The sequence below is a fragment of the Amphiprion ocellaris genome, chromosome 9, assembly GCF_022539595.1.
Source record: "Amphiprion ocellaris isolate individual 3 ecotype Okinawa chromosome 9, ASM2253959v1, whole genome shotgun sequence".
In the NCBI taxonomy this organism is placed as follows: Eukaryota; Metazoa; Chordata; class Actinopteri; family Pomacentridae; genus Amphiprion; species Amphiprion ocellaris.
The window spans coordinates 22,612,069-22,639,154 of NC_072774.1; the positions used below are offsets into that span (position 1 = coordinate 22,612,069).

The window sequence follows — 27,086 nt, forward strand, 5'->3', positions numbered from 1 at the left end:
GAGGTAGATACAAGAATATATCACGGTAGAGCTAAATTGCAGAGTGCAAAATGGAAGTATATTATTATAATATATAAATAAATAGCACAATGGAGTCTTGACTTCAGTATTTAAACTTGTTTTTATATATTTTTCCTCTATTTGTGTTTACTAAGTTTATGTTTCCACTTTTGCTTTGCTTACTAAAACATAAACAAAAAAATCTGGAAGGCCATCTAAGAATCGATGAAATGTAAGACATAAATTTACTTGGCCTTCATTAAAAGGTGCTGTTACCATTTATCTTAGAATGAGTTTAAAACTCTCATCAGAAGTCAAAACTCTGGTGCAGGTGCTGTTGTGACTTTGTGTGACCACCACTAGTTCACAACAAATTATTTATTCAACGCTGCTAGAATGTATATAGATATTTGAGACATGTCAGCCATCATTTTCACATATTGTCCTTAATGTGTCTGTGTGTGTACATATGGTGTTTTAGCAATAGATCAAGCATGTACAGCCTCAGTGGTGTTTTCTTTAACTGAGAGACTGTCCTCACCAGCACATTATCAGGCTGAACTGCTGGAGACTGTTGGCCCAAAAGGACAAATATTTCAAAATTATGGTCCTTTGTTCTTTCTACTACTCGACCTTCACTGGATGGATAAGAACAATTTTTTTGTTGCCAATCCTAAGCATCCAAAAGCACACTGAACTGAAATAAAGAGAGAATAATCAGTGGGGAATAATGTGAAGCTCACAGACAGAGAGGCAGACATGCTGATACGGTATAAAGTACTGTGCAAAGAATTGAGGCAGTTCAGATGTTCAGATTCATATCTATTAAGCAATATCATCAGGGAAGCATTTGATTGATGCCAAATTCAATCAGCAGCATGCAAAAGGTCAGAACATGCAGTTAGATCAAAATTATTTTCAGTGACAAGAAGAACAAGGAGTCCTGCAACTGATGGTGTGACCCCCACAGTCCTTATCTCACCACCATACAGTCAGTCTAAGATTACATGAAAAGGCAGAAGAGACTGAGACAGAATAACTCCACAGAGGAACATTGGAAAGTTCACCAACGTACCTGCTAAATACCATGAAAACTGCCCACCAATGCACCGAGGAGATCTGATGCTCACACCAAATAATGATTTGATCGATGTTTTTTTTCTCCTTACAGCTCTTTTTATGAAGTAAAATGATCAAATAAATTATTTTCATTATTATTATTATCATTATTATTGCCTTAAACATTTGCACATGATGGAGCGTACAACTTATAATCAGACCAGAGCTCTGTAAACACAGAAGTTTAGAAGACAGAGTTCATTCTTACAGAGCTCATGAGACTTTGTTGACACAGAGAGAGGCTAAAAAGCCAATAAGTATCAGGAAAACAGTCTGACTTTTCAAACAGTCAATACCCTGCTTCAGTCCCAGGGAGCCTGATTAGACACAAACAGTCCACAGCATGGTAACTGTCCATTCACCATTTTTAATCCTCGGGTGTAGCGCCGAGTGCAGACTTTGAGAACAAGAAAATTGCAGAGCAAGAACCACTCACTCAGAAGTTAACTTCATCTTATTTACTATCCCCAAAAGATAACGTTTGGTCAAAGTTAAGTCAAGTAGTTATTTTCTGTGTTTGTTTCTCTTACTGACACATAATGACAAAATACAATTCCCTTTGCTCAAGTAACATGCAAATGTTGGGCAAAACCTATAATGATGTTACAACATGAATGCACTTTCATTATTAAAAATAAAAGTACTCATTAGAGAGCAGAATTCCCCCTGACTATGTTATATTGTAATTTATTATAGGCTTTCACTGCATTATTGTCACTGATACATAAACATATGATAGCAATTAAACAAGCAGCATCTTAATGTAGTAAGTTGAGATGGTAATTGTACTTTTTTTACAGAGTTGGCTTGCTTAATGTGCAACGCTGTTATAGTACAACATACACAGCATAATTTGTACAGTATTAGGGTAAATTTAAGTCCACCTCTTGCTCCATATTGCTACGTATACACACAAAATACTACTGCTGTGTTTGATGTAGCGCCACTGTGAGGTCCTGCAGGCTGGTTTCCTCTCTCTTTCATGTCTGTAGTGTCCTTGTTAACACTCTTTCTCACTTTGCTCGCTTTATACGGTACCTCCTCTGGTCCCTAAAGGCTTCAGTATCTCCACTCCCAAGCAGCAATATTTCTCCTTGAAATTAAATTTGTCCCTGCTAGTTGATTTATCAAGACACATTCCTCTGCCTTCAGCAGCACTCAAGTATTAACCAAATGTGCTCAGAGAGGTACTGCGCATTTAAACTATACTGTGCCTTCCACTAATAATTTCAGCTTTTTTGTGAAGTGTTTTCTTTAAAAGGAGGATTTTTAAAACCAAATCTGGGGGATCATTCCTCTTTTTGCTGGTGTGTTATATTTTGGCTTGTTGCTGTTGTGTTTCATTGTCTACTTGCCCTGTACTGCATTGTCCCAGTAGTTTCCACACTTCCAGGCTCTGTTTGGAGCAAGGTTCTGGATATGGTAGATGTGTGATAGATTAGTCAGTAGAGGAGAACATTTTTTGGGGAATAGGTGAAATTTTAAATAACTAAAAAACAAAATAAAATAGAACTGTTGCAAGGCTGTGATGGGAAAGCACCTCAGAGTTGTGTGTGATGTGTTTTTTTTTAAGGAAGAAAGCCTAGAAGTACAGGTATTCACATGATGAGAATTCCTGGTGATGTGCAGCCACACATTTCAGAATACTAGTCACTGAAACAGAGAGGAACACTTATCATGCTTTCTCTGCTTTAATTAGTTTGGTCTGAAAAACAAAACCTTTAGAAGCAGATGAGCTGACAGTTGCTGTGGGAATAAAGTGCCAAGTAAGAAAAACAGAATAATTTGGACATTTACCAAATATGATGTAATGGTAAGTAACACTGAATCTACACACCAAGGCTCTGTCATCAAATGTTTGTTTGTTAATCTAAGATGGCAGGTCACAAAGATCTGGCTGTGATGGAAGAACATCCATCCATGTTCTTCCACTTACCCAGGGTTGCGTCACAGAGGCAGCAGGCGAAGCAGGTCATTCCAGACATCCCTCCCCCTTGTAATATTTTCCAGTTCTTCCTGGGAGATCCAAAAATGTTCCCAGGCCAGACAAGGCATACAGTCCCTCCAGCGGGTTCTGAGTCTTCCCTGGGGTCTCCTCTCAGGTAGACCTGGTCAGAAAACGTCCAAAGGAAATCACCCTAGAAGCATCCGAATCAGATGTCCAAACCACCTCAATTGGTTTCTTTCAATGCAAAGGAGCAGCGACTCTAGTCTGAGCTCCCTCCGGATGTCTGAGCTTCTGCCAACCTGTGGAGGAAGCTCGTTTTGGCCACTTGTACCTGCGACTTCATTCTTTTGGTCTCTACCCAGAGCTCATGACCAAAGGGGAGGGTTGGAACGTAGATGGACTGGTATATCAAGATCTTCACCTTGCAACGCAACTCTTTCTTCACCACGATGGTCCATTACAGCATCTGCATTACTGCTCATGCCATTTTCTTATCACTGATGAACAAGATCCAGAGACACTTACACTTCCTCTTCTGGGGAAATAATTGCCCCCAAACCCGGAGGGAGCAATCCTACGGTTTCCAGCAGAGATCCATGGCCTCAGATTTGGAGGTGCTGACTCACATTCCAGCCATTTCATACTTTACTGCAAACCACTACAGTGCGTGCTGAAGGTTAGGATTAGGGTTACGGTCTGATGAAGCCAACAAAACCACATAATCTGCAAAAAGCAGAGATGCAATTGTAAGGTCCCAAAACTGGACATCCTCTTCACCCTGGCTGTGCCTTGAGATCCTATCCACCAACACCACAAATAGAACTGGAGACAAGGAGCAGCCCTTGCAGAGTCCAACACCCACTGGAAGCGTGTTTGCCTTATATTTCAGTTACATGCTTTGATGGTCATAAACACTGCAATCTGGTAGATCTATACAATTTGTAGTTTACATTCCCTTTTACTTGGTGCTCTGTTGAAAACATCCAGACAGTAGTGAGAGAAAACTCCAAAGTTTGTGGTAGACATGTCATGGCTAACCGTCAGTTCAGTGATGACAGCCTCATGGGAACTGCAGATATTTGATTGCCTCACCCAGATCGCTGAACCACAATCCTGGCTGTCGCCTTAAGCTGGTCTAACAGGTACGTTACGCATGAACGCTCCAAAGAGTGGATGAGAAGCTGTTGTCTGAACACCACTGACACTTGAGTGAGGAACGTCCACCAAGAACCTAGACCCCCCTCGTAATGCTCAGGGACTGAAGCAAATGTCCATAAAGGGAGGGAGACATGGCTGCTGAAGCCTGCCCAGACTGAGATCCACTAGGGCCTGAACTGAAGAGAGCTGGGCTGTCTGAGCAGATAGGGTGGCCACCTGGCCAGTGAGAAAACTATTGTGGTTGAGCATGGTCTGATTATTCTCACTTAAACTTCTCAAAGATTGGTGTATTGGCCAGCACCGTTACCTCATAGCCAGAAGGTTCTAGGTTTAAATCTCAACTGTTTGTATTTTGTATACTCTCCCTTTACTGGGGTGGGGGTTTCACCGGGTGCTCCAGCTTCCTGCCACATTCCAAAGACATGCTATGTTTAATTAGTGATTCTAAATTGCCTGTAGGTGTGAGTGTGATCTTGCATGGTTGTCTGTTTTTCTTTGCTAGTCTTGCGATAGAGTGGCATCCTCTTGGAGTTGCCACAGGAAGGTGATGAAAAAAGATTACCCTCTAATGGATAAGGCATTGTATAGAAAATGAATGGATGGATGGATGGAAGGACGGACGGATGGATGGTCATGTTGGCCTGATAACTGGCTGGATGCAGATTAATTTTTACAGCTAGAGCCCAATACCAAGTCAGAATAAGGATCTGGGTCTGCTGGGTTCATCTTTTGGCCAGATCTACTAGCACGGCCAATCAAGAAACCTAGGTGCAAACATGTCTCAATCAAGTGGAATTTATTTACAATTAGATCTTGCAAACAACTTCACATAAAATGACCAGGGCTACATGAAAGCGAGACAAACTACTTTCTCCTACAGAATAGCTACAGCCTAGCAGGTGTTTACACTATCAGCAAATTGACTTTGTGTCTAGATAATAATAGTCATGGTCATGAAGAGCTGGAGGAGTGTTGCTTGCTGCTGAAAGAGCAGCAGCGATGTGTCCACATAGCTGATCACCACACCACAAGGCAGGCTGAAACTGATCAGCTTCACCATCTGGCTCCAGCGCCTCCTTCACAGGCTCAGTTGTCTCATTCCTGAGGCAGAAGTTGTTCAAAATGACACAACATCAGGTCTTCATGATGCTGAACACCCTCTTAATAATAGATCGCGCCTTTGAACATGGCTGTCACTGGATCTCTCACTGACTCTCTGTAGGGTATGTGAGTGTGATGAGTTGTGACATGCATGGATATTCACCATCTCCAAGCATACAGTAGATGTCAGGTGTCTGCAATCGACCCACATATAACATGCTATTTTTAAGGACTCTGGGATCATGAACTGAACCGGGGTGACCAACAAATATGTCAGGAACTGACACTGTTGGCCAAATTGTGCTTGCATTTGAACTGAATAAAATATTTTTCTGCTAAAATAACACTGAACACCTGCACTTGATTGACTGATTGATTCTCACATGACAGCCATCAACATTGCCCACAACCATTCCAAATGCTGCAGATCCAGCCAGACATTCAAAGCTACAACGAACTTTTTGAAGCTCAACTAGTGGTGGAAATGAAGGCTATGAATGATGTAATTCACCATGGAAAGAGGTTGGAGGTTGCACTTGCGAGTCAAAATATGAATACCAGAATGTCTACGTCATGACCTCAGCTATGGTCAGATAGAGGTCGGAGGATGTGGGTGAGATGGATTACTGGGGGTCTGAAGAGGCAGAACTCTGGTCGCAAGTCACTTTGGTAATCAAGGTGTGAGGCCAAGAGTGGAACCTGCTGGTTCTGTGGACAGCACTGCAAATAAAGATATTAAAACAGATAAAATGGTATCATGAAATGAAGTATGTAAATAAAGGTATGTGGCCATACCATCACACTCTGTTGTGATAGTTTCCTGTACTGTGTTAAAGTAAATTGGTGTCGTGGCAGAATTTTCCCAGGAGGGGGTGTAGTCTGACCCCAAATTCAAGGTTACGCTAACAATTCAGAAATAGTCACTCTGTCTGTTGTAAATATAAATTAAAAGGCCTAGTATCCTCTTCATCCATGCACTTGCAAGTTGACATAATCTAACTAGTATAGTAAGAGCAACTTGTCTTAGTCTTCTGTGACCATCAATTCTGTTCCTTCTTCTCATTCAAGGTAATATCTGATGGCTGTCTTACACTGCTAACAGTATTTTTTGATGGACTGTACATTTTCTATATCTGTAGTTTGTTGAAATAACAAGGGCTGCACAGTGAATCCGTTGTTAGCACCGTTGCCTCACAGAAGATCCATGGTTTGCTCCCAGCCTGGGATCTTTCTGTGTGGAGTTTGCATGTTCTCCCTGTGCACTGTGGGTTCTCACCGGGTTCTCCTTTCTTTCAGGCTGGAGTCTAGCAATAACAATTTGTTGTTCTGTGCATGAGAAGCAAGAACAACCAAGTGAAGGACAGAGAGTTATGTACAGGCACATGACAGGAAAGGGAGTGACTGAGGTGTTGTCCTACTCCTGAACTTCAGCTAAAAGGTGTTTTATCTCCATTATCACCAAGAATACAAGAATGCACAGAAAACAGATTTAAACCTACAGTATACTGCAATTCACAGATAGATGTACTTAGTGCTGGTAGGGGCAGCATTGTGTGAACTCATTTGGCCCCGGATTGAATATATTAGATGTTCATTCGTATGTAAAGGTACTGCAGTCTAGCTTTAAGTTGTTGTTTTTTTATTCCAGCTTGATAAACAACCCTGAATTCAGTCAGTTTCAGCTGAAAAATCGTAAGGAGAAAAAACGTTTGACTTAATTGATTAGAGACATTTGAGAGCATTTTTAAAATACAGTAAATCTACTTATCCTTATCATCAGGGTCAGATTTGAAAATCTTGAACAAAAATGGATATATACACTCCTGGTTAATCAAAACTGTAAATTAGTGTGTAAAAAACAGTCTTACAGTAAATGTAAATGGTGTTATTCGATCTGTTGCCCTAGCTCCACCACATTTGATGCAACAGAAATGAAAAAGAAACAACTGTTACATCCGTTTTAGTCATAGCATTACTTGGTGTCCTCTTCAGTGAATGTGTCCTCGGTGCACAGCTATCAATCACAAATCACAAACACAGCAAGTAGCTATTCTATGTTAATTAAAGAGACAACTTATGAAAATTGGTGCACAAGCTTTAGAGCCTTGAATGTTCTAGGTTGTTATTTCTTGTACCTGAAAAGCCGTAAGGGTCAAGGATGCCATTCTGCACCACTAACACTCATCACACCACTGCTTATTGAGAGTTTATTGAAAAAATTCATAGTGCATTTATGACATTGTCAGTATTTCCACATTTACATTTTTGTTTTATTTGAGCAATCAACATTTTTCTGCCAAAAAGACCATGTTTTCATTTTCAGTAATAAAGTATAAACATGTGTTCACAAATAATGCCTGGGTATAAATTGTAGAAGCGAGCAAACGACTATATCATTGCAGTATTATAGAACATCAAAGACATGGCAAGATATTCGGTCGATAAACAGATGACCCTAAGATAATGTGAAGGAAATAAAGTCACGGTCAGTAATAATCATAAACAATAGCAAACCGATTATGTTACATTACAAATATAAAACTCATCCAAGCTGGTTGATATGTACAACTCCAACATAGTTTCTTGTGTTAAGACAGTCTGTCAACTGAGCATGATCTTACATTGTCTTAGTCTTTTAGACTGTCATGTAGCACATTTAGCACGTGTGCAGTTTTTATGACAGAAAAATTCATCCCACTGGTGTATAAACTCAACTGGTGGCCATGTTCTCTTGAAACAGTCATATTATGTCCTGTAGAATCCTTTGGGCTTGGGGCTGAAAAAGAAAGTTCCAGATTTCTGTTTGAGTTATGGAAAGAGACACAGAGCTACAAAATGTTTTTATTATGGTTGTATTATCACAAAAGGCTCAGAGTATTGTTCAGACTTCAGTGTGTGAGTGTAGAGTCCAGGAAATGGTGTGTACGTACTTTTTGCATTGGCAGAGTCGATGCCTGATGTGTCTCGTCTTCCGCTAATGTCAGCCACAAAGAGAGAGACGAGTAAGAGAGAGACATGAAATAAGTCTTTATGCCATATAATGTGTGATCTAACACAAAATAAGAGGAATAGTTTAAGTTTACTTTTCTGTGTCGGCAGAGGATAAAAGCGACTATGAGGAGGAGTAACATGATGACTGCAGAGCTGCATATGATCACCAACATCCACACAGTCATCTTGGGTTCTGTATGCAACAGAGACAGACAGTCATGGAACACTATACAGAACAGGAAATACATCATTCAAACCCTAGTTTTTAGTAGAAATTTTGTTGACCACAAGGTCATGCCCATGTCACATTTCATGCTCTCTTCTTACTTCCTATGCTTACCGATTGTCAGGGTTACCACAGCTGACGCCAGCAGAACGTCGCTCCGCCTCAGCTCACACTTCCATTTCCCGCCATCCCCTGTCCCCACTTCTGGGATGGTAAGATGGGCAGGGTGATCGTCAGGGATTGACACGGATGATTTTTCGGGTGGAAACCATTTTAACTGCACATCAGTTTGCAGTGGATTACCGGTAGTGCAAGACAGGTTGACCCGCTGACCAGGAGTTAACTTTGTTCCTCGGGAGGAGATGACTAAAGACCGGAAGAAAAGGAGAAAGGAAGAACATAGAAATAAAAAAAAAATAAGAAGAATTCTATGAAATAAATGTGACATGCTGGAGAAATGTTGTAATTTCTCAGTATTTATATCTAACAGAGCCTTCGGCCAGGAAAACCTCACCAGAATTTTTAATTATGATAATTAAACATTTTCAAAAGTTCACATAAATGTAGCAAAACAGCATCAATATCAAAAATACACTCTCAATTAGCAACAAAATAAAGTAGTGGAGCATAGTGGCACAACAGTTATGTAACTCTACCTGAAACAGTAGTCAATCATTTGGGCATTCGACTGAAAGAAAGTCATTCTGCTGCTATTTTGGTCGTAGATTAATGATCAATATCACTTTAAAGTCAAGTCTGCACAGTCATACTCTGGCTTCTATCTTCAAATGTGAATATTTGTTTGTCTCATTAGACTTCTATAGCAATAACTGTAAAGCACACTAAATTTCACATGACAATTAGTAATTAGAAATTAGCTTTGACTTACTTTGCAACACCTCTACATTTACAGTCCTCCTCAGAGTCACACCATTATTAAATTTCATGGAGCATGTGTAGTTTCCTCTGTCTTCTTCTTTTCCCCGATTTCTAGCCAGTGACAGATCTCCTTTTGTAACGTCCTGTACAGGTTTCAGTCCTTTTTCTTGTTCTGTCTGCCAGGTCAATGGATTCTCCGGAGAGAGAGAGAAGAGCATTTCTCCATCTTTAGAAATAAGACTTGAGGATGGAGTAGGGGAGAAGTTCCACTGAATTTTCCTGATGCCCTTTTTTTTAATTTCTTCCCAGGTGACGTGAGATGGAAAGGAGCATGGGATACGGAGGGATGAGCTGGCAGATGTATATTGAGGTGAAGGAACTGGGGAGAGATCTAAAATAGAGAGAGAGATTTTTTAAAAAATCAAATATTATCCACAGGATGGAGGTACAATATTGTAAAACAAATGCACATATACAGCACCTTACCCAAAACTTTAACAGAAACTTTAGCCTTGTGTTCTTTTCTATCATGTGTCACAACACAGGTCCACTGGCCATTGTCTTGGCTTGTGACTATCTTAGTGAGTGCTCCCTTGTCAGATTTCATTTTCTGTCCTTGGGGATTGAGCCAGTGTATGTCAGGTTTCCTTTGAGTTCCCACACTGCAGGCCAGAGACAGAGGTTCCTCCGGCAGCAGGAGAGAGGTTGGATTCACACTCACTAGCACAGAAATTGAGCAGGATGAAGAAAACAGAGGTGGTTCATTTACGTAAAGTAAGCATAGTTTGACAAATACAAATACTGCTGCAGTTAGGTAGAAAACGCCAACCTTATACTGAGAAAATACAGTGGTGGAAAAAAGTTTCTGGACACCCCATGCATTTGCATGTATATTGCATTAGAAATCACTCTTCAAGTGCAATTTCTTTTAGTACAATCACAGCCATAATACGAAACAAATCCTAAAAATGCCATTAAAAACTTAAAATTGATTGGTTCCATAAAAATAAGACATACTGAGTCTTGGGTCATTTTGGTAGAATTTAGTTTTGTTAGTTTTTCTTGTAAACAATTATTTAAAAAAATTAATAATTTGTATTTATTTGTGTCTGTCTAATGCAGCCACACCTTTTGAAACACAAAAAAAGATTTTTCATGATAATATTTGAGATTGTGTAAAATTTTAAGCTCGACTACCATTGCTTTTGAGTTTGTATTTGGAGTTATAAAATCCCGAAAGGTTGAGGAACTTGGCATGGTTAACCCAAACTCTTAACGTGAAAAACATATATTAACTTTGCCCAAAACACTGCATAAAAGCATGCACTAGATTTTAACTAGAATATCTTTGCAACTGCATAAAACCATTGTTAAAATTGCAATGCTACTTTAAATAAAAATGTACCATGGCGAATGTGAAATGACTGAACAGATTACGTCATCTCATTTTTATTCTTACCTTGGAGCTTGATTAGTATAAATGTGATATGGTATTTTGGAACGTTCGAATCAGAAACTTGACAGACAAAAGTCCCGAAGTGCTGTTCTTGGACGTTGCTGATAGTCAATGCGTAGCCATTCAAAGACAAGCTGTTGTTCCAGGGTCGCTCTACAAGGAAAGAATTGACTCAAAAGTTAATTTATTTACAGCACATTTCACCTCTTGATGGAAAAATCAAACCATGTATGCAAACATCTCAATTCACTGTTCACCTTTAAATGTTGACCTGCCACCAAAGGGGTTGATCCAGGCAAGCGTTGTGCCACTCAATGTCTCAAAATGCCAGGTCACATAAGGCTTTGGGGGAATTTCCCGTTGAGTCTTAAGTGTAACTGTTTCTCCCACCTGAGTGTACACGATCACCTCGTCAGCCCCTAAGACAGTGCAAAGAACATTATGTGTTGAAAAACCAAACTGTCCTCTCCTTAAGTCTGGACAAATTCATCTGCAATCAGCACATCTTACCCATTGTTGACTTCAGCACTGCGATAACCATGAGGGCGAATTGAATTAAGTTCGTCATCATGGCTGCACGTCTGAAAAATACAATTTGGGGAAAATGCAGGTGACATGTTCAGTAAATTAATTTTGTCCAAACTAAAGTCTTAGGTAGTCCGATTAAAGGAGCTCTGCAACAGTCAAGAGAGAAAAACATCAAACCATGACTGAATGTTTTTGCATCATAAAGGACGATATATGGTCTTATATTATTGTAGGACAACAATACAATAGAGTAGAATACAATTTTTTAAAGAATCTTCGTAGTAATAATAATGGTCACGTCGTGCTGATGAAGATTAGGTAAGGAATTCTGTGGATCGCTGTCTGAATTCATGCACAGAAAAAGGTAAATTAAGTTTCACAACTCTAATTTAAACACTTTATTTTATATATATTTTTACAAAGTTAGAAAAGCAGCCATTCAAAAAGCAGAATTTCAACAAATTCATGTTATAGGGAAGTCCTTCCTTTGTCATATGTGCGCGTATCAAATTGGGCTGCTAAGTGAAAACATACAGCAGGAAGCAATGAGGGATTTGTGGTGGTCTCTGATTTAGTGATTCGAAAACATGAAAGACAAAAAGCTGAGAGAGACGAGAGTAGGAGGCCTGTGGTGGGCTTTGGATTGAAAGAAGCAGACAGAGTTTGGAAGAGACGCGGAGCACAAACGCTGGTTTGTGGTGGGACTTGATTCAGTCAAGGTGCAGATTCTTATCCCAATCCTCCCATCTTCTCCTCCCCCACTGCCTTTCACACCCCCTCTCTTCCTCCCCTGTTCCACGAAAGACGGATCTCTCTACTCTTACAAAGGAGAAAAAAAGAAGACCACAGCACCAGCGGCACATCTACGCTGTGGTTTAAAGTATATGCTTCTCTTTTCTCTCCCTGTTTTCACCCCTTATCTCTGTCTCCTCTGTACTTGTGCTCTATGTTGTGATTGAGAAATGATTCAAAAAGTGGATGTCCCCCACATCCACTGTAGAAGAAGAAGAAAGGATCCTTTAAAGAGAGAATTGTTGTTAATTAACACCTATTTTACTGCCTAGATTTCTTGTGCCTCGCCCTAATAAGGACTTCTGTTGCTGTTTATAATGGTTTGGACTTGAAATGTAAATACATAGGTTATGTAACAGATTTATTTTCAAATTAAACCCTCAAAAATGCAAAAAAACCCCAAATCATTAAGAGATATATCAACACATGTCGTGCAGTATTCCTACAATGTTTCAGCAGGACTAAGATTGAAAAAATACTTAAGATTTTATTCAATATTAGGATCGAATACCAATTAAAGTTAATATAATCGCTGGTTATTTAAGGTATTCATGTATTTTGCACTAGGATTTAACTGTACTTTATAAATAAGTGAAGAGACAGATACGCGCTGATGTCTGTTTCTTAGTATTTCCTCAAGGTTTAATCAAAATGACTAACAAAACTATATGTAAGCAAATACACAGAAAAATTATAGATTGTATTACGATATTAGGTATTGTATATTTATTAGGATAAATATTCAGCCTAATTAAAATCCTCTTCATCCGATTAAAACTAACATTAGTCAAACACAAAAAATGTGCTACTTGCTTTAGGATGTAATCATCTGGCTGAGGACTCACACTGTTGAAATGTGGTTTACAAATCCAGAAAGAAAATCATCGTTTTTACTGACGGAACAAATATTTACCCAAGGAAAAGCAAAAAGAAAGAATAATATCTGACGTGATATGTATCATGGCAGAATATCTTAGAGCAAAAATCCAGTGTATCTGTAAGACCAAGGACAGTAAACACACAAATACGCTATATATTATTATAGATATTATACATATTTCACCCGTCACCTGGTATTTGATAGAAAATAGAAATTGCAACATCGTTAATTATAACTGAGCTCAGACTTTGTAAGAAAAAAACTTGAGTGAAGACTGGAGGCAGAGTGAAATTGAACATCATCACACCTGTGGAGCTGTAACCTAGAAACTAAGGTGATTACATCCGTGGTCAGGATGTAGCTTCGACAACAAATACGACAGAGATGAAGGAGGAGAGGAGGGTGAGGGTCAAACACACTGGGGAGGTAACTGACAGAAAAACACAGGAGGACAGGCAGGTTTACAGTTACATTCTGACTGGAGTGTACCATTTAAAAAAAACAAAAACTCATTAGCTAAACTTGACGTACTATAGCATTGTGCTTTAATTTTACAACTTCAGCAGTTACACACAGCTACAGTTCACAGGGTTTAAAAAGGAAATCAGTCAGACCAGATGTTTTTTTTTTTTCTAAGAAAATCCAAACTGGAGAAACTTCTGCCTCAGACTCATGAATTTGTGTACCACTGAAAGATCTTTGGTACAAAATTATTATTATTGTTATTAAGATTGTCATATTGTATTTAAAGGTTCATGCAATAATTAATGCATCAATTCAAAATGTAAATGTTCAATTATAATATAAATACATTTTTATTTTGTATTACATACATTTCATTTTATATATAGCGATAATGAATTACATATAGCATTAGTCCATATTGTACTGGTCATCTGCCAGTATTTAACTAACTACAAATATTAATAGCATCAAGCAAGAAAGAAGAAATACAAGATTTGTGAGACATTTCAAACTTTAAATGACATGACATTTACTGGCAGTTTTATATAATATTTGAAGTCAGTATTTTTACCTTGTTTCCATGTTAAATAGTTAGTCTTTTGTTAAATACTTACAGAGAATCACCTAATGCTGCTGATTATTATATTGTGTCCTGGACATGTAATTGCGTTCATATATAAAACTCAAAAGAAGGTTCTCACCTGACAGCGCCTGCCCAGGTCTGACAGGTTTATGGCTTAAATTATTTTAGAAAAAAATGTAAGTTTATGTAATTTTAGAAATATTTTGACTTTTTGACACGTGTATATTGACTTTATTTGAAATTAAAAAGCGTATACTTACAACGGCGGAGTGTCTCTCTGTGTTCAGTGATCCTGAGTCAGGCGGAAATGTTTTATATTTGTCAAACAAGCCCTCTTTTTAAGTGTCGCTGCACCTCCCTCAGCATCGATTGGTCTGTAAAAAGACACATAGTCAGTGATCAAACCCAAAATCAGAATACCGGCCTTTGATTGGTTGTTACAGAGGAAGAGGGGGGCGAGATCTTCACAAACTTTTCTATGCTAAGTTGAACAATTTCACCGGATATGTTGTTTAGGGCAATATATACATATATATACATTTATCTATGGAGCCAATAGTTAAGCAGTAAATTCAACTTGATTTGGCCAATAATCATACTAATAAATAAATAAATAATCTTCATGAGCTAAAACTGCTTTTGCTATTGCTGCGAGATGACAATGAAGAGTCGTACTGCACTCGCTATTCATCCTTAGTACATTCTGAATAGCACAACTGTGACTTGCGGCCAAATTTCTGTTAATTTTCCCCTCGTTGCATAATTGTACAGATTTCTCTATCAGAATTGAAACTTGAACTGATGGTGATTGCAAATTAAACATGCAACATTTTACATAAACAACCTGTTAGACAAAGAGCTAAAAAAATAAAATATTTTGGGACATAATTTTGATGAGTTTTGGATGTGTTACGTATATACGTGGTAAAATGAAAGACTCAGTATACGTCAAACATTAAAGTCAACAATGACAGTTTATTAAATCTTCTTTTCTATTAGATCAGCTTCTCACATCTTTATGGCCAGTCCCTGGTATATCTTTCTTTTTCTGCATCAGCGTACCACTTTTGCTAATAGTTTTCTTTTTAAATTTTTAAAAAATTTTTTAGCTTAGATGTCTTTTAGAAACCAAAAAATGCTGCTGTGTAAACACTGGTAAATAATCATCAATCAATCAGCAATCAAATTTACAGTCTAAAGGTTTACGTTAAGAGAAATGTGTAAATTCGGCCGGAACAATCGGTAACTTGCCTGACGAACAAGAAGGATTCACTTGCTGAGGTTATTTCTTAGAGTTGATCCCACCTACCCCTATGTATGCCAAAATACTAAACACATTTTATCTTTGTTCAGTTTTATTTCAGTTTTATTCATATGGAGCCAATTCACAACTTATCAAAATATCAAGGCTCTGCTATTACATCGTGAATCCAGCAGTTCACTTGGCACTTTAGGGACACAACTAAGGGAACATGCACAATAAGAAAAATACACATTTGCCCGTAGAAATCCACAGTTGAACAGCTAAAAGTGAGCTCATTGTTTGACGGATACTATCTGTGTCTGCTTGTTATGGTGCCACACTGAAGTGACAGTAAAAAGTCCAATGTTCAAATCTGAGAATGACCTTTTTGGCTGCATTAAAATCTAAATACTTGCACCAATCTTTTAGACAAATTTCATTGCAATTCCAAACATGTTTCAACATGTGAATCTTTGGTAGTATAAAGATTTCATTAAAATTCAAATTTGGCATTAGAACATCTTTTGTTCAGGACAGATTTGCCAAACGGTCGACAGTGAAAGAGCCGGTGAAGATAGTTTTCTATAAATGTTCTCATCTAATCAGATTTTTGTTTGTATTGTACATATTGACAAATTAACACTGATCGTAAAGGACTAATATACAAGCATTTATACAAACATAGGAACTTCACAAGGCGTACGGCAGCAGTCTGTGAATTTAACAAACGAAGCTATGAAAGAAACGTTTATTGGTTTCATGTCGGTGATAACAAACATCTGGAAATATAAACATAAACCAATAAATACAGACAATAAAATCTAAATGTGATCATTGACGAACTGCCTGAGCAATACGACTCTGGTGGAACTAGTGAGAAATAAATATTTACAATTTGTACTTTTATTTTAAATGTGTTCTTTATGTAACAGAAAACGTAAAATTAGTGCATTGGGTCAGATTACACTCTACATGATGCTTTCTTTTATTACTTAACTGGTAATGATACACTTATGGGAGGCTAAACATCTGCTGGTGCTTGTCTCCGTTCTCCTAACTTGTTGCATCTTCTCTCAATCTAACAGTAATATAACACCCAAGAGCGTCTTGTTTTCCTCGTACAAGTAACACACACAACTACAAGGACTGCTGCTCTAATATTATGACCTTACAGCTGTGTGAATGTGATTACAGGAGTTAGATTGAGAAGGTAAAAGCTTTCATAGTTCTTCAAACTGCAAATTAATCATAAGATTTCTGAAATGTAAATGAAACTTGGAACTCAATTCAATTTTGTGTCTTTTACACAAAACTGCTTCAGATCTGCTCATTAACACACAACATCAAGGAAATAACACACTTTAGAATCGTAGACTTGGTTCAGCAAAGCGCAATTTAAAATAGGGATATATTTGCAGTGTAAAAGATTGAAGTCTTTTTTTCTTGTACTCTGATAAAACAATACATTATATGTAGTAGGACAAAATACTGTTTATTTTCCATGCAGTAATAAGATGTTCTGTCTATGGACATTCATCCCATGCTAGCTAATGACAGAGATCAGTTAGGAGACTAGTGCTGTAGAAACACACTGCCAGGGTGGTTTAGAGTCACGAACCACAACAAGGACAAAACAAAACATCTTGCACACGTCTCATGTGTCTCTCTGAGGTTTTTCTGCCTGCCTCTGTACTGCCTTCATGAAGGGCTCCCACCTGCTACTGTTCACTTAGAGCTTGAAATGAAACAAGTTTTCCATCTGCTCTTTGAACAAACGCACCAAACATTTACTGTTGGGCCCCGTTTAAATGAATACTCGTCATTCAGACATAAATTTGTTGCCATCCGCAGGCTCAACATGGTACTCTTTTAATTCCTCAGTGGATGCATTTCTGTTTTTGAGCTGAGATTTCGATGGAAAACACCTGAAAGTGAGGACTCCCTCATTAGTCACACAGCTAACAAGAGCAACTGTACCACACCATGTCATTACTGAAATAGAGAAAGACAAAGTGTGGGCCACGAGGAAAAAAGAAGGATGATTCACTTTTTCATGTATCTCTCTAAACGTCTATTCTCATCTACAGAGGGTTTCCCTCGACAAACTATCTCTATTTCAAGTCTCTGACTTGCTCTTTCGATAAGCATTTCAGGTTAGAGTTTTGGCATTTGACTTAAACAAGGCAACACAGAAGGATGTCTGAGGTTCTGTAATGAGAGGAAGGTAACAACGGTTTCAAAATCTCAGTGGAAAAAAGTTTAAGTATAAAAAAAAGTAACATTCTGCTCAGTGGCTTAAAACATTTTGTCTGTTACATCATGATGGAAACTTCATTTAAGCTTCTTTGAACCCCCTGACATATGAAACAATAGATGAAGACAGAAAAGTTTACTGTATCTCCCACTCATCGCTTCACCTCCATATGTTGATTCTCTGAATTTGTTACAGTTAATGTAAATTTGAAAACAAAGGTAGATAAATCATGTGAGAATGTTTTCTGTTTTTTTCCATTACACCTGATAACTACAGTTTGACACACATGAAGCAGAGTTTCTTTAATCTAAGGAAAACTGCATCAGTGTGTTAAAGGGACAAGCAGACTGTCATGTCCTCCACCTCTGCTTAGCAGGCAACTCCCCCTCTGTTCCCTCTTTCCTTATCAGTGGGGTGAGTTGGTGTGTTTGTGCCTTCCTCTGACTGAGTGGGGAGTGTTTCACCTACCCACTGTCTCCTACCATTAAAGAACAACTCAGATCCACGTTCAATGCTGGACCATTGTACCTAACTCTGTTAGTGAACTCAGGCCAGTCTCTGTTTCTAATTATATGTTCGTTCTCCGCCTTCATCTAACCAGTCTGTTTCTACGTCTGTTTCTCTGTCACTACTCCCCATTTAGACTCCTGCCTTCAGCTGATCATCTCTTCCACCTCTACCTGGATTCTGATGCAGCTATATTCACCATGTAGCTTCAAGACCCTCGCTTCGGTTCACTGAGTGACACTATTCATTTCCCTGTTACCATTCCTCCCTACTGCTGTCCCAGTTGTCAGCTAAGTGTTTTTTTCATAGTGTATCATAGTGTGTTGTTCTTAGCGCTATTCCTAATTTAATCTCTCTTCTGTGGTTGTTGCTAGACACAACGTAGTGCTGTGTAAGCGTCTGCTTTAGTTCGATATTCCAGTGTATTTGTACTGAGTACACTTCTGCTTTTAGTTCAGTATTCTAGTGTATTTGCACTGTTACCAGCTCTGCTTTTAGTTCAGTATTCCAGTGTATTTGCACTGAGTACACTTCTGCTGTTAGTTCAGTAGTCCAGTGTATTTGCACTGTCAGCACCTCCGCTGTAGTTCAGTATTCCAGTTAGGTGCCAGTTAGGTCGACCCCAGCTCACCCTTCAAGAAAAGAACCAACAGAGGTCCAAAAATGCTTGTCTATACTGTGTCAAACTGGGCCATTACATTGCCCACTGTCCTACTAGACCGGCAAAAGGACCAGCTCACCAGTATTCCCCCAGTTACTGGAGAGCTGAACCTCTGTGGAAGTCCCCCAATGACTGCAACTCTCTGATTCCCTTTGCTGGCTCACCAATACCTGCCTGTGACAGCCTTCATTGATTCTGGAGCAGATTAAACTTCATCGACAGTAACCTGGTGAGAGAGCTTCAAATCTCCACTGTCTTCCCCGCTGGAAGGGAAAGCCTGAAATGGACTACATCTTGTCCAAGTCAGCAGCAGACTGTTCCTACCACTCTTGTCCTGGCTTTGAATCACCGAGAATCCCTAAACCTTCATATCACTGAGAACTCTAACTCCCCCTTGGTCCTCGGATTTCCCTGGTTAAAGCTGTAGAATCCCCATATCGACTGGTCCCTTGGGAAGGTCTTTTCCTGGAGCCCCCATTGCCATGCCGAGTGTTTACGTCCTGCTCTGACCCTGACCCCCCTGAACTATCTAAAGTGCCCCACGGGTATCAAGACCTGGCCCAGGTATTCAGTAAAGACCATGCCCTCACATTACCACCCCATCAACCATACGACTGTTCCATTGACCTGCTTCCTGGAGTTATGCTGCCCAGTAGCCGATTCTATAACCTCTCAAAACTGGAACACACCACCATGGAAACCTACATTTAGGATTCCCTAGCTGCTGGAATTATTCACCCATCCTCCTCCCCTGTTGGGGTCAGATTTTTCTTTGTTGCGACCCTGTATTGACTTCCGTGGTTTCAACAGTATTACCGACAAAAACAAGTATCCACTACCACTCATCAGTCCTGCATTCACTGCCCTCCACGGTGGCACCATCTTCTCTAAACTGGACCTCTGCAACTCATATCACCTCATCCACATCTGAGACGCTGATGAATAGAGAACTACATTCAATGCCCCACTTCTCATTTTGAGTATCTACTCATGCCCTTTGGGCTCACAAACGCCCCAGTTCTTTTTCCACAACCTCATCAATGACATCCTCCGTGATATTATCAACCATTTTGTTTTTGTGTACTTAGGTGACGCCGTGATCTTCTACTGGAACCCAGAAGAACACATTGCTCATGTCCACCTTGTGCTAGAACGCCTCCTGAAAAACTGACTTTTCGATAAAGAAAGTTTCGTGCCACTACAGCTTTCTTCCTTGGCTACAGTATCTCAAAGAGAGGTTAAGATGGATCCCCAGAAGCTGACCACTGTCCAGAACTGGCCTGTACCTGAAACCTGAAAGAACTGCATCGATTCCTGAGGTTTGTCAACTTTTATCGCTGTTTTATCTGGGATTACAGTAAGGTGGCAGGTTTCATAGTGTACCGTAGTGTGTAGCTCTAAGAGCTACCCCTGGTTTGATCTCTCCTGTGTGGAGTTATGGTTGCTGCTAGACACAACGTAGTGCTGTGTAAGATTCTGCTTTCAGTTCGGTATCCAGTGTATTGCGCTGTGTGCACCTTAGTTTAATTGTATTCTGGCTGTCCTGCTTACTTTCCAAGCCTGGTATTACTCGGTTCTGGTTAGTTCCTTACTTCTGACTTCTGTGAGCAACCCAGTGACATTTTCTGTACAGCCCTGTAAAAATTGTCCGTTGTATTATGCAACTTCTTGTACTAAATTGTGTAATTATATCTCTGTGTGCCGTGTCTTCCATCTGCACCTGGGTCTTGGTATTTCCTGTAACACTAAGATGTGATTAGGCTTAAGATGATGAGGTTAATGATGACGTTGGTTTAGCATGGAAAAACAACTGTGCATTTCCACAGCGCCTACAAATGTGTACGCAGCATTTACTGTTGCAGCTAAAGTTACATTATATGTTCCTATAAATAACCAAGACTATCGACCAGATTATTCATCAAGTATAGTTTTCCAAAATACTGCAAAAATAGAGTGAGGCCAACAAAATGAAAATAAAAAACTGCTGACAGTTTGAGTTTAGAGAATTTAGACTTTATCTTTTTCTCTCTAAAAAAACCCCCAACTTTCCACCAGTCATGAATGCTACAGTATAATTCAGTGCCTCATTACTGCTTTATACGGTTCTTAAATTCAACATTAAGTGAATTTGAACATAAATACATCTACATAACTTCAACACTGTAAGTAAATCGACACAGTGCTAAACATCAGAGAAATATCTGCGTTACAGTAACTGAAAAGTCCCAAAACCATTGTTCTGCTGCGTTGCTTCACTCTGTCACTTTGTCATCAGTTCTAAGATCTGCTTTGCTACATCAGTCTAGTATCTACAACATTCACTGATTCACCACTATTTTACGTACATTTGAACTTGGAGCATTATAATATACCGGTAGTGACAATGACTGTGATATCTGAAAAAACAAAACACTGATATGATATTAATTTACATACAATATTGTAAATTTTTCAGTGCCATGAATGAACATACAGTACAGTTATGGTTAAAAGCTACCTCCTCGTATTTATAGAGTAATTTATCTTCCTCCAAGATAGAGGGAACATACAATAAACAAAGTTGACATCTGAATTTGACTCATGGCATTTATAAAAGATTTTTTAAAAGTTGTATAGATATTGAAATAATATCTGTGTTGTGAACTCTGGAATTCTGTAGTGAAAACCTGATAGCTTGACAGCTCTGCTTTGAACAGTTTTTGTTCTAATTTATTTTCCTGTCCACACTGACAGCAAAGAAACTGCTTCCCTTCTTTTACTGCAGATCAGCAATAAAATGCTGTCACCAAATCAAAAAAGGGAACTTATTTCTAAAAGCACTTTAAATTTGGCAGATCCCCACATGATTTGACAGACCACTGAACTGCATAAACGCAGCATGTCTATCCTTTCATTTGTCTCTGGCAGAATAGGTTTTTGTTGTTCCAACATACAGCATCTCTACAACAGAATGGTAGAGAGAAATAAAAACAAACAAGTATGCACTTCACTGGAAAGGATAAAGGGCAGATCCAGAATGGGGACAGACACCAGAAATCAGAAGTCATTAATGAGCGTGTCCACTATTTGTGTCGTGTTTGGTCATATATCTGTGATGCACAGTGAGGTTAATGAGGTTCATCTAGAGCTAAAGAATTCTTTAAACACAAACTGACATGCTTGCATCTGCCATGCCAGCAGATTATTCTCCTCTTTCTCTGGTCATCTGTGGAATCCTGTCATTTCAAAAAGTTGCGTTTCAAGATGGATTTAAATATTCACAGGACAAAGACGTGTCTGTGTACTTGTCACAATATCTGAACAATATTTTGTCAAGCTCCACCTGACAAGTGTGTGGATTAGATTAGAAGTTGAAAGTGCCACCAGCTGAACAGCTCGACAAGTTTTTGTGCATGGTTGATTAATTTAAACTTTTTCACACAGAATAATTGAAATAAGGTTAGTAACCTTTACGTTAATTCAGAAAAGAAAACCATTTCCATGCTACACAGAATGAAGGCCGTTGGTTTTGTCCCCATCTTTCACATTAGAACTGCAATAGACGGATATTTCTTCACAGCCAGTATGAATATGTGGTATAGTCAGTGAAAGAAAACACTGCCTGTAGCAAGAAACTTAAAAAATCCATCCTTTAAACAGGATTCTTTTGTAATAGTCTGGCGTCAGAAATATACTACAAGTCACACAAACAGGAAAAACAAACATCAGTAGATTCACATTCAGACCAACACTTGCATTTAATTTCACAGCATATAACGTCTAGGATCTGAAACAGGCAGGTGGACACATCCATCAGCATCTACCCCATATAGACTCAGAGAAATTTAACCTGCTGTGTGTTAACCTGCAAGGTTAACACACAGCAGCACCAAGGAAGTATGACTCTGGTATTTTTTACAAAAGAAACGACAGCTTCAACACCTACAAAATGCATCGTATCAGTCTGAGACTGATCCGCATTAAATCACAATCTACAGGTAATTTAAGCACCGACTTCGCTCATGAGAACATGTGACAGCTGAAACCTGTGTGCAGCTGAAGTTACCCATAAAGGGAGTTTACAGAATTGGAAATCACCTAACAGATGTTTTAAATTGAACGACTGTGGACAGATAGTTGTTTAAGATGTATTGAACTTTAAACTGTTGCACCTGCAGTCGGACCTCACAGTTTACTGCTTAGAGCACGTGAAGTTGTCTTTTGCTGCTCTGAAAACTGACACATCAACACACTGAGTGCAGCCAACAAAAACTGCTGTTTGGCACATGGATTTGTAGCAGTGTTTGCTACATTACACAGTCATGTCTGATGATTACATGGTTTGGTTTTACTAATGTTTGTGCTCACAATTAAAAATAAAATATTTTCTGATGTCGTGCACTGATGAAATGATGACCCAAATGGAAACACAAGAGGGCGGGACATACACCAGTTCAGATATTTCAGTTTCATTTCAAATAAGTGTGTGTGTGTGTGTGTGTGTTCTCTTGTGTAAGACAGTGAAAAAGAGAACTGAGTAATGCATGTCTTTATCAACCCATGAAAAGGGAATCCTATTGTCTCATATGGAAACACCTCCAGCGCACAGATGTTATACTTTCATAAGACAGGGTTAGAGTAAGGCTAGCATGCTCTGGGAAACACAGCACCTGTACAGAGAAAATGATTAAAATACAGAACAAACTTCTAGATGCGAGTGTTTTCAGAAATAGTTACTCATGACTAAACTGTACGAAGAAGAAATTAATACATTTATTTCATAGCAATGCAGAAGAAATAGCAGAACATTATGTTTGGTTTCAAATGAAACACTATCTGCTGTGTATTAGTTTTATTAGTGTTATTGGAGGAATGCTGAAGGAAACGTGGCTCTCATTTCCGCAAAGTCCTGTAAATTTTTGGACAATGCAGCACATCAGTGATCCTAAATATAGTGATGAGGCACGCATACGTTTTTATCAGATTCAGATTACTGTATTATCATTCAGGCGAGAGATGCACTGCAGAATGAACTGACAATGCAGTGTCGGCAATGAAAACACACACAATTAAAAACACCTGAAGTAAAATGAAACAAGTTATTAATAAATACTGGTGTAGTAGTGCAGTGAATGAAATAAATAAATCAAAACAACAGAATAAATAAGAAGTTGCTGCACATGTCCAAGGTAACTGCACTTGTGAAAGGTAGTAGAGAGTGAATATGTTTAATATTTTCTGTTTAAAGAACGGAATGCGATGGGAAAGAAACTGCTCGTGAACCTGACAGATTTTATGATCAAACATGAGAATAATGATAAAGTCAGTCCAAACTTAATTCTTCCATACAGACTGAAGTCAAACTGCTCTCAATAAAGCAAGACAAGAAGACTTTTGTAGTACAGATGTGCCAGAGCATTAAGTGCTGCTAATATCAGTGAAGGGTGCAGGCTTCAGCTATACTTTAAAAATATCATGAAATATTTAAAACTGACTTTGAAATTCATCAAATACTTTTTGTTCCTCTAAAACTGTGCATATGTGTAAAAAAAAAAAAAAACAGCCAAATAAATGCACTTTTTCGATTTAAATTACAACTGAAGAGTTAAAAAAGCAACTAAGTCTTCACCAAACTGGAGCGAATCAACAAACAAAACTAATGACAGCATAATATCAATTAATGTGTGATTTATTAGAAAACTTCAGGCTGTTCAGTGTCCAGACAAGATTTCACAGTGAGTGCAGCATGAAAAAACACAAGAGGAGAGACAGAAAACCATTGAAGCATTTACATTTTGCTCTGTAACACTAACTGCTTCTTCTGCTTGTTTTATTTTTATATTTTTAACATTTGATGATTTTATGTAAAGCGTCTTTGAGTGTTTTGAAAAGCGCTATACAAATAAAATGTGTTATTGTTACATTATTATTTCAGTAGCGATGTGGTACGTGGTGTGTTACATCAGCGTTATTAATTCTCATTTTAACATCCTCCATATTTATGCTGCCTACTATTAATTAAAAACTGATTTTCAGTTGCAGGTTGGTGCAATGCATAGTGGACTTGATATGTTCAGCACGTTACCTCTATCAATAGGGGTGAATTATTACCCATTTTCATGTCACTTATCACCATGGTAATATTATGTGTGGCTTTGAACGGTTAATCCTTCTTATCTTGTATTCTGCATTTTCTGACAAATTAGAGGACAGAGTGTTTGGTTAATGCGCCTCACGTCAGTCTTTTTTTATTGAAGGCATTTTGAAGGTCAGCATGGAGTCCAAGTATCACAACACCAGCAGAACCCTAAAACCGTGCATCGTCTTGGCTTATTGGGACTCTTGAATTGAACGGAGTCATCGTTAATGAGCTTCTCCTACTATGGCGAGTCAAAATCTGCGCTGTACTAAAGACTTATTAGAACGTCCTTGAGATATTGTTTAGTATAGTTTAGCTTCCTATACACTTCGACACGTACCACACAGTTTAAAACAGTCAAGACCAGGTTTAGAAGCCAAGTATGGCCTATAAATTTATTTCTGTGCTTTATTTCGTCAGTATTACATTAGATCAAAGCTGAATTATGATTTGTTAGTTAATGAGAACTCATTTAATTAAACTCCTACTACAAAGAGTTAATCATTCTTCTCTGTCTTGATGAATATGTTGCCTACAGTACACTAATAAATGTTATATGCACATAAAGCATTTGGATATGCCTTTATGCACAGTGTATATCTTAAGACAACGTTCACGCTAATTCATAGTCAACCCTTTGTTTTTACTCTCAACAGCTAGCGAGTGATATCATAAAGCTGGTAACAGTCAGTCATTGCAAACAAGCACTGCTTAATTGTCATTCTCACACAACAAAATGGAATAAAAGTTGTTTTGGTGTCCTAAAATAGATGAACAAATCAAGCTGGCAGACTGTTTCTCTTTCCTGCTGTTTCAAGTCAGAAACACAGGAACACAAGAGAAAACTGTTTAAATGTTTCAACAATTACTCTGTGTTCATCAGAGAAATGCATAAATTAAATGATAATTACAAAATTACTTTGGTAAAAATATGTAAAGACAGTGTCGGTTACATAAAGAAAGGCTTAATCAGTGAAAAACAATGACTTCCAATTGCCTCTGAACAGCAGGGAATGATGCAGAAAGACTTTTAAACATTATTGGTAACTTGTTTTGTATTAGACTCTCTACACACGACAAAACTGTATCCCTCAGAAACAGCCAACGCCAACAGTTATCAACAATATACTTATAGCCTCCCCAGTCACTGCAACGATTGCAAAATCAGCAACATGTTGCTGCTCCTATTGCACAAGGTTTGATCTTTATGGATTAAGAGACTATAGGAAAGAAAATTCTATTTTTGATTTGGCATTACGAAATCATCCTCAGGGTTGATATTTCACATCGCAGGGACTGAACTATTTTGAGAGACATTCTATAGACGATCAAATCTATGGAGCATCTCTGGTACATTTAATAATTATTTAAGACTGGAGATAAAATATCAAACAGAAAACGATTCAGTATTGCTGAATTTGTACCAGTTCATGTGTTCCCTGTGTTTTTATCAGCATCATACACTGAACACTAGCTATGAACTATGGCCTGTTATATTCTTGTAAATATTTTACATCAGTTCCTTTTTTTGCCAGACAAACACAGATTAGACCAGAGCAAGGTCAGGATAAATCAGCTGGTACGTGGAGTGAGACAAAGAATGTTAAAACGTGTCCTTGGTTCAGACCATATTTGAGTCTTTCACCTAGGTGCACCTTTTCTTCCATCTATGAGAGCAGATCCCGTATGTGACAATTATCAGCATTTATAACAGTAATTAATGTCCTTTTTAGATGCTACTACTATTAAAACCTGTAAATAATCCGTCATCATGTAGCACTGTGAGCACAAGTACAGGATATTTGGGAGTACTTACATGTGATGTTCTTAGTACAGCGATGAGTTCAGCTTTGACATTTTGGAGGTTGTGTGCACTGCAGGTGTCTCTCTCTCTCACACACACACACACACACACACACACACACACACACACACACACACACACACACACACACACACACACACAGGAAGTCAGACATCACTACAATCCCATTCTCTCTGTTGTGTATCAAATGGATTGCATAATTTAGGATTACGCACAAACACAAACCAAGAGGAAAACGTAGACGCTTTGTAAAGTTATTTTATAAAATAGAAAGAGAATTTCTTAACTCACACATGATATTAAATAGTTTTTCTTTCTTAAACGCATATGAGCATGTGCGATTGGTGGTCTC

General features: G+C 38.5%; 1 protein-coding gene across 1 annotated transcript; it reads right to left on the bottom strand.

Annotated features, from left to right (window-relative positions):
* Nucleotides 1-7,519: 7,519 nt before the first annotated feature.
* cd4-1 (CD4-1 molecule) lies at nucleotides 7,520-26,759 on the bottom strand. The gene is made up of 11 exons (XM_023271628.3): nucleotides 26,726-26,759; nucleotides 14,387-14,500; nucleotides 11,389-11,459; nucleotides 11,136-11,297; nucleotides 10,882-11,031; nucleotides 9,909-10,142; nucleotides 9,433-9,813; nucleotides 8,658-8,909; nucleotides 8,410-8,510; nucleotides 8,257-8,300; nucleotides 7,520-8,102 (listed from the first exon to the last, which is right to left on the bottom strand). Exons 3-11 carry the CDS (start codon nucleotides 11,447-11,449, stop codon nucleotides 8,072-8,074), a joined length of 1,416 nt encoding a protein of 471 aa, XP_023127396.2. The 5' UTR covers nucleotides 11,450-11,459; nucleotides 14,387-14,500; nucleotides 26,726-26,759; the 3' UTR covers nucleotides 7,520-8,071.
* Nucleotides 26,760-27,086: the final 327 nt, after the last annotated feature.

Excerpts from the sequence above, each read along its gene's own strand:
- cd4-1 (XM_023271628.3), bottom strand. The coding sequence starts at position 11,449 with ATGATGACGAACTTAATTCAATTCGCCCTCATGGTTATCGCAGTGCTG. Across the intron at positions 11,032-11,135 it reads TGGCAGGTCAACATTTAAAG|AGCGACCCTGGAACAACAGC; the intron begins GTGAACAGTGAA and ends CTTTCCTTGTAG. Across the intron at positions 10,143-10,881 it reads TATACTAATCAAGCTCCAAG|TGAGTGTGAATCCAACCTCT; the intron begins GTAAGAATAAAA and ends TTTCTGTGCTAG.